General features: G+C 32.8%; 1 protein-coding gene across 6 annotated transcripts in view; it reads left to right on the top strand.

The window, feature by feature from the left end:
- Positions 1–6,795, top strand: part of LOC104826421 (transcription factor TGA2.2) — an 8,061-nt gene extending 1,266 nt beyond the window's left edge. The window contains exons 1-12 of one of the 6 annotated variants that reach the window (XM_010559108.1): positions 7–56; positions 372–530; positions 950–1,044; positions 1,924–2,021; positions 2,609–2,854; positions 4,115–4,153; positions 4,344–4,403; positions 4,741–4,818; positions 4,934–4,985; positions 5,101–5,594; positions 6,095–6,237; positions 6,472–6,795. In XM_010559108.1, the coding sequence (XP_010557410.1) occupies positions 439–530; positions 950–1,044; positions 1,924–2,021; positions 2,609–2,854; positions 4,115–4,153; positions 4,344–4,403; positions 4,741–4,818; positions 4,934–4,985; positions 5,101–5,594; positions 6,095–6,237; positions 6,472–6,562 (1,488 nt within the window). In that variant the 5' untranslated portion in view covers positions 7–56; positions 372–438 and the 3' untranslated portion in view covers positions 6,563–6,795. Of the gene's footprint in view, positions 1–6; positions 57–143; positions 164–371; positions 531–949; positions 1,045–1,174; positions 1,254–1,923; positions 2,022–2,608; positions 2,855–4,114; positions 4,154–4,343; positions 4,404–4,740; positions 4,819–4,933; positions 4,986–5,100; positions 5,595–6,094; positions 6,238–6,471 lie in introns of those variants that run through there. The other 5 variants (XM_010559110.1, XM_010559111.1, XM_010559107.1 and 2 more) reach the window with 5 other exon arrangements.
- The last annotated feature ends 1,252 nt before the right edge of the window (positions 6,796–8,047 follow it).

Raw genomic sequence — 8,047 nt, 5'->3', positions numbered from 1 at the left:
CCCCCCCCCCCCCTTGTATTGGGTTTTCCTCCAAATCCTGAGACGCAAAATCAAAGGTAATCAATCAACCGCACACACATAAATATCCTGAGTTTTCATGTCCGTATATAATCTTTTCATCTTCTGTTCAAATCCGAAACATTTGATGAAGTGATTACTGGCCGTCGGTGCTCTCTCTCTATCTCTCTCTCTCCCCAAAATCAAATCAGTTTAACCAGTTTCAATTCAACTTTCTTAATGATAATAGAGATTTAACAACTCGGGTTATACCCAGATTCCTGTTTTTGATAAATGATATTCCTTTACCTGGAAAGTAATTACCTTTTTTTCCCCTTAGAATCTTTTCATAGACATTTTTTTTTCTTTTACAGTGATGAAAGTGAGAAGAACATTGAAGTGAAAGTGAAGAGGAAAGAAGAGATTTTGAAGTGTTTTTTAATGGCGAATCACAGGATCAGCGATGCCACAAACCACCATCAACTCCCATACTCGCTTCTTCATGGCCTCAGCAATCCTCCTCCTGGATTCAGGTGTATATATATATATATATATCATACAAATATGCATATGTAATAATACATGGACAGAGATAAAAATCATCACTTTTATTTGGGAAATTATAGTTTAAGCTGAATTTTCGTTTTCGATTTTCTTTATTTTTCTTTAACTTAATCTTCCAACTCCAAAAAATCAAGCCTCTTTTCGTTACATAAATATATGGGGTTTCTTTGTAAAGAGATAGAAAAGAACAGTCAACGAGAATCTATAGGTTTCAGACCAAAGGATATAACAAGGCTTAGTTAGATATGTTTATATATATATATAGATGGGGGATGATCTTATGCTTACATATGGATTATGCACATGCGTTATAGGTTATTTTTCATATTTTATTTGTTCTAATTAAAGTTTTGATTCTTCTGATTTGCTTTTTTTTTTAATTATTTAGTAATCAAGAGGGATCTACCACTTTTGATTTTGGAGAGCTTGAAGAAGCAATTGTTCTGCAAGGTGTTAAGTTCAGGAACGACGAAGCCAAGCCACGTAAGCCTCTCTCCCTCTAATCTCTTTATGACGTGAGCTTACCTTAACAAACTCCTAGAAAATTAAAAACAATTAATTTCTTTTTGAAAATATTATATATAAATAAAAAAAAATAGAGACAAATGGAGGGTTTGAACAAGTCTAGATAGGGGTTTCTATCTTGTGCTGGGTGATGATACGGAGGCAAAGAGCCTCGGATGGCGTGACTTGTATATTCTCAGTAACCTCTCTCTCTTTTTTCTTTTTCACTAACTTCCTCGAGAGAATCGTTGCAATCACATATACGTATATACGTATATGTACACGTGTGTGTATATATATATATGTGTTAGAGATGTTCATACATGCATGTCAATAGATGAAAATGAATGCCTTTTGGGAAAATGGGAACAGATGGATAAAATATTTTGCGAATAGGAAGGATGGTGTTTTCGTAAAATTTTGCAATTCCATATAAGATCTTTTTTTTTTGTATTTTAGGCAATATTACCTTAAGGTTTAGGATAAAAAGAAAGAAGGAACCAAAAAAAAAAAGAGAAATGGATTAGGTTATATACATACACACATGCATATACACCTTTATCCTTTCGCTTTGTTTCACTTGCTTTTGCCTTTTTTACATGCACATTATGAGGTGTATATATATATATATATATGCATACACATGCACTTAAACATCCATAAAACCAAATAGCACAATGCACACACAATCCCTATGGTGTGTTTTTCGAGAAGATACATAGAATTCTCGACTTTATCATGATGATAGATGCGAGCATGCATACATGAAACAGTACATGCATCATGCACATCCAGTATATGCATACATATAATGTATGTATGTGTGTAACAGTGTAAGTAATGATGGGTTTGTGGCAGCTTTATTTGCAGGAGGGGATTCGGGTAGAGGAGCAGCAGCTACGACTCTGGAGATGTTCCCTTCGTGGCCAATGAGAGCTCACCAAACTCCTCCTCGAGTACCTTTCTTCCTCTTTGACCATTTCCTCTTGTTTTCTTCCCTTTTTTTGGCTATTTTTTTTATTTATTTATTTATCATCATTTCAATTTTTTTCTTATACAATCAATGCCTTTGCTTATTTATTTTTCCTTCGTTTTTTTTTTACTCTTTTTATATATGTTTCAGTTTTCTTGTCCGAGTTGCTATTTGATTTGCTTCTTCCCTGAAAAAAAAACCCTTGAAAGCGATTAGTAATGATATATTAATTACCTTGTGTTCTGACTTTTCTTTATTATTAAATATAAAAAAAAAAGTTAAACCCATGACCATTTGCCAAATTATATACTCAAGGTCAAACCTTCTCTCTCTGTTTTTTTTTTGTTTTTTTTTTGAAAGAAAATAATAATAATTTGGGTTGTACATGGAATACCCTTTATATTCCTCTAGTTTTTCCATTTTCTTGTTGATTTTATTACCACTATTTTTATGAATTCTGTGTTAGGATTCAACAAAGTAACCTATTACATACATACATACATACATACATACATAAATATATATATATATAATTCATTTTCTTTCAATATTGTATATGTGATGTAACAGGGAAATTCGAAGTCGAGGGGAGAGAGCACAGATTCAGGATCGGCGAATTTCTCCGGGAGTCAGCAGACGGAGTCTCCGATGAGTTCGAAGAAGCCGTCTCATGGGATCTCGCCGGAACTTCGCCGGAATAATCTCATGCTCAACAACAGTAATAATAACACGACGAACGTCAGCGATGCCTCAAGAACTGGACTTGCTTCTACTTCTCAAACTCCAGCTCCTCCTCCAAGAACTGCCGATGATAAGGTTCTTATTGTCTTCTCTCTTTTAAAATTTTAATTACTTCATTACCAAAAAATAATAATTACTTTATACATATATATATATATGTATGTATATATTCTCCGTCTAATCATAAATTAACTCGAGATATAATATGGTATGATATAATATAAGATGAGTTTTAGTGCACGAGATGCTTATATATATGTGTTAGGGGGAGGGAGAAAATTACGTTATATAAGTTATTTTATTATTTGGTCGTATATATCATAATATTTTTTCGATAATTCATCATCACGGGATGGACACCAAATACAGAACAAAAGCTAGATTTTAACGACAGATATTTTCTACAAAAAATTGAAATTACACGAAAAAATTATTATGTTTAACAATGGTATATAAACAAAGAGATCCAAAGTAACCCAACTAATTAATTATTTTTGGACATTCTGTCTATTCTAGTTTTCTATCATTTAAATTTTATCTATAGGAGATGACGGTACGTGATCTGATGTTACGTAAGATATAAAACATACAAAGGGCGTGGTGCATGCAAATGCATATATATATATATATATGAAATATAGAAAAATTATATATACACATATTGTCCACGAGCCAAATCTAGGGGGAAAACCTGATCACTTTAGTCTCCATGACTGTTTTCTATCTCTGTAACCATACATGCACATTGATGCGTGTGAATGTATATACACATACACATATATATATATATGTATGTATATACGTGTCTGATATATCAGAAGACAAGTCATCGAATAAAACAAAAGATACCCAGATCCCAACAGGAACCAGATCACAGAAATTCTGATTTTTAACCTCTGAATTCTATGGATTTAAGAAAATAAATAAATATAATAGACTCCATAAAAGAGCCTTTAAATGTAAACACTAAAAAGGCGAAATTGCAGAATCTTCACATCAGTTAACCTCAGTTTTTGCTCCCTCCATAGCTTCTCTTTCCACCATTGAACATCTCTCCTTTCTTTTTTCTTTTTTTATTTTTTGCTATTACTTTTTTTTTCTAATAATTATTTTATAAAGTATCCTCCTAAATATTATCACTATACGTGTTTTTTTTTTCTAGATAATATCATTCATTTGTCTAGTCTTTATTTTTAATTTCGGTTTAGGTTCTTTTCAATTACTTTAGTTTTAATTTTTTTTATAAAAGTATTCAATTTGGATTTAATGTTTTTTTTAATATTTACTTTCCATTCGATTTATTTATTTTTTCCTTTTGTTCTTCTAATGCTGCAGAGGAAGGCTACAACTTCAGGCAAGCAGCTTGATGCTAAGGTTATGAAGCTATATTTCTTTTAAAAAATATAATGCTATTTATTTATATTGTACACTTACATTTATTATCTATTTTTTTTAGTTTTAGTAAATAATTTTAGTTTCGGGTTCCTTTTTTTTATTGAATTAAGCTTTTAATTTGAATAATGATTAGAGGGACTAACAAAGCTTTTAAATATAATCGGCACAGACATTGAGACGTTTGGCTCAAAATAGAGAAGCTGCTCGCAAAAGCCGTCTCCGAAAAAAGGTAATATTTCTTTTCTAATATTTTCATTTTCAAATTTGATTTATGTGTCAGTTTCATATCCATAATCGTATTAAATATAAAAAATAATTTACCTAAAAAACATGCTTTGGTGGCCACGATCAATATATGTCTGCTCGTTTCAAGCGTATTGAAAAATTTTCCAAAAGAATCCAGAAATGTTTGTTATTTTATTTGAATTATTTATGAATCGGAGAAGTTCAATTTAGATACGAGACACGCAATTTCTGAATCTAGCAAGTCACGTGTATATATATTTTTTATAATTTCGTTATTATTTAAACATATAAACATATATATATGGTATGCATTTGGACAGGCCTATGTGCAACAGCTAGAATCAAGTAGGATCAAGCTAACACAGCTGGAGCAAGAACTTCAACGAGCTCGTTCTCAGGTTTTTTATTTTATTTTTATTGCAGTAATTTTGGATTTTCCATATTTTCGAAATTACACATTGGTGTTTATTATTTAGTGTAAATTATTTTAATATATGTCCATTCTGCTTATAGGGGCTGTTATTGGGTGGCGGCTGCGGTCCTGCCGGCCCAGGCATCACTCCCGGTTCGATTATAATTAAAGCAATTTACGAAAAATTAAATCTTTTATTATTTTCATTATGAAAATTAATTAATGATTTTAATTATCACAATTAATAACAATTATAAAAAAAAAGCAGGAGCGGCGATATTTGACATGGAGTACGGGAGGTGGTTGGAGGAGGAGAACAGGCACATGTCGGAGATAAGGACGGGAGTGCAGGCGCATCTGTCGGACAGCGACCTGAGGGTGACAGTGGACGGGTACATCGCTCACTTCGACGAGCTGTTCCGCCTGAAAGCGGCGGCGGCCAAGTCGGACGTGTTCCATCTGGTGACGGGGACGTGGATGTCCCCCGCGGAGCGCTGCTTCATTTGGATCGCCGGCTTCCGGCCGTCGGACCTGATCAAGATGGTGGTGGGGCAGATGGAGCTGGTGACGGAGCAGCAGATGATGGGGATATACAGCCTGCAGCACTCGTCGCAGCAGGCGGAGGAGGCGCTGTCGCAGGGGCTCGAGCAGCTCCAGCACTCCCTCATCGACCACATCTCCTCCCTCCCTCTCCTCGACGACTTCCACCAGATGGCCCTCGCCATCGCCAAGCTCTCCAACCTCGAGGGCTTCGTCCGCCAGGTTCTCTCCCTTTTCTTTTCTTTTTTTACAATTAATTATATAATTTCCTTTAATTAGGCCCCACATTAAGCCGTCAAATTCATATTCACCAACCGATTTTCTACATCCAATTATTCAAAAAAAAATGAAATTAATTTTACAAGTATATATATATATTATATATCAAGTACACGTTATTGACTAAAACCCATTATTCTCTTCGGATCGAGGTAGGTGTAGGAATATTATACTATACTGTTTTCGTTTTCCATGTAATTCTTATATAAAATTTATTCAAATCATTTTGTGGGGGCAACATCATCATACTATAGAATATCATCGTATAATTATCTTTTTTTTATTTTAAAATGTTGGGAGGTATGGATATTTAAAAGGAAAAAAAGGCACCGATCATAGACTTGTCATATGGAAAACTTTGTGATTGATTTGGTATTATATAATGTTTTTTTATTAACGAGTTGTGTTACGGGTAATTAATAATTAATAATGATAAAATATAGGCAGATAACTTGAGGCAACAGACGATACACCAGCTCCGGCGAATCCTGACCGTCCGTCAAGCGGCCCGTTGCTTTCTGATCATCGGAGAATATTACGGCCGTCTTCGTGCCCTTAGCTCTCTTTGGTTGTCTCGTCCCCGAGAGTAAGGTTTCATCCCTCCCACTTTATATATATATGCTTTTATGATATAATCCTGAATTTTCATATTTATTTATTGAAATATATTCTTATTTTAACTTTCATTAGGTTCATACAGTTTTTCCGGAAGATGAACTGTATATATATATATATATGGGGTGTATGGTATGATATTAATTGATTTGTATATTATTGTTATGAAAAATAATAATGTAATGGAGATGTAATAATGGAACAGGGGGTTGATAAGTGATGAAGCAGCTTCCTGCCAAACGACGACGGATTTGCAAATGGTTCAGTCCTCACGGAACCACTTCTCCAACTTCTGAAGCGAACAAGAGAAAAGGGTTTTAGCTAAATGACCAGTCTCGGGCTCTGAATTACATCCCTGCCACTGGATTTCTTCAGTACATGCGGTCTTCCTGAGGGGGAAAAAAATAGGATTTGTTTCCATCTGTTTTTATTTTATAATTTTATGTTTTAATATTAAGGTATCATGTAAATGGGAATCGATTTTACGCGCCCATGGAAGGAAATTATTATATTTGCTAGAATATATCAATCGGTTGTTTAATTCACAATCATTTAAAATTGCTCCTCGGAAGAAAAATAAAACTATATATAATGAAATAGATCAAAATTACCAACCATGTCGTGGGCGAGTGGTCAAGTTTGGGGTAAGTAATTCCAGTTTGAATGTGAGTGTTTGATTCCTGACTGGTGGAGATGAGGTAATTTCTGATTGTATATGATCTATATACAAAGGCTGATTTCGGACAGAAGGTTTACATATAGCAGGGTCCTCCGTTATAAAAAAAAAAAAAATCAAAATTTAATCTTATTTATTCGAATTCTATTTTTGAAAATAATTTGGATGGGAGATAAATCAAATGGAGCTGATTTTTTTTTTTTATCTACTAACTATTTAATTCGATAAAATCTAAAGGAGGGAAAGGTTAATAAATTGTTAGTTTTTCTTCTTGATACGTGGAGAAGTGAAGCAGAGGATCGAATCATGTATACAGAATTCCCTTTGTTGCGTTCGGTGACGTGGCCAATGATAAAATGGTGACTCCAAACCAATATAATATTTAAATAAAAAAAAAACCTAATTGCTTTAGATTATATAAATATAAATTTCGAATATATATCATAGCATACAACCGGTTTAAACCAAATTATCTCAATATATTATATATAATAATGATATATATATATATATATATGTTATAATACAATGTGTAGGTGTAAGAAAGGACAAGTTGCTTAGCAAGAAATTTGTTGAGGCAATGTTCAAAACCGATGGCTATATTTCAACCGATTCCTCAATAGGACAAGCAGCGAGATAACATATTTAATTAATGACAAGTTATATCCAAAATATAAAAATCGGTTTTTGTACATAAATTTATCATAAAATACTATTATTTTTGTAACTAAACATTTTAGTCGTATTCATGTCATTAGGTCAACCGTTTTTGTTTTCTGACTTTGTTGTTATTCACAAATATTTTATAATTAGTCGTCAAACCACTAGTGTTTTTGTTTTAATTTAATTATAATTTTCTATTTAAACCAACCGGCTATTATATAAACTATTTTGTTTTTGAAATAATGAATTAAATAACTCAAAAAATAATGGAAATTACTATCATATTGAATCTGTATCTACTTCATTAACGGTCATCGCGTTTGTGATAGTTTTTTTTAAGTTGTGTATTTATCGGATAACTTAAAGCAGTTCTCGTAATTTTATTTTTTTAAAATTTATATAGTTTTCTGCATTTTTTTAAAAAAATATTTCATGTATTTAT

The sequence above is a fragment of the Tarenaya hassleriana genome, unplaced genomic scaffold (genome assembly GCF_000463585.1).
Source record: "Tarenaya hassleriana unplaced genomic scaffold, ASM46358v1 Cleome5, whole genome shotgun sequence".
Taxonomy (NCBI): Eukaryota; Viridiplantae; Streptophyta; class Magnoliopsida; order Brassicales; family Cleomaceae; genus Tarenaya; species Tarenaya hassleriana.
Note: the sequence above shows the minus strand (reverse complement) of the source record. Positions and strands in the feature narration are given on the sequence as shown.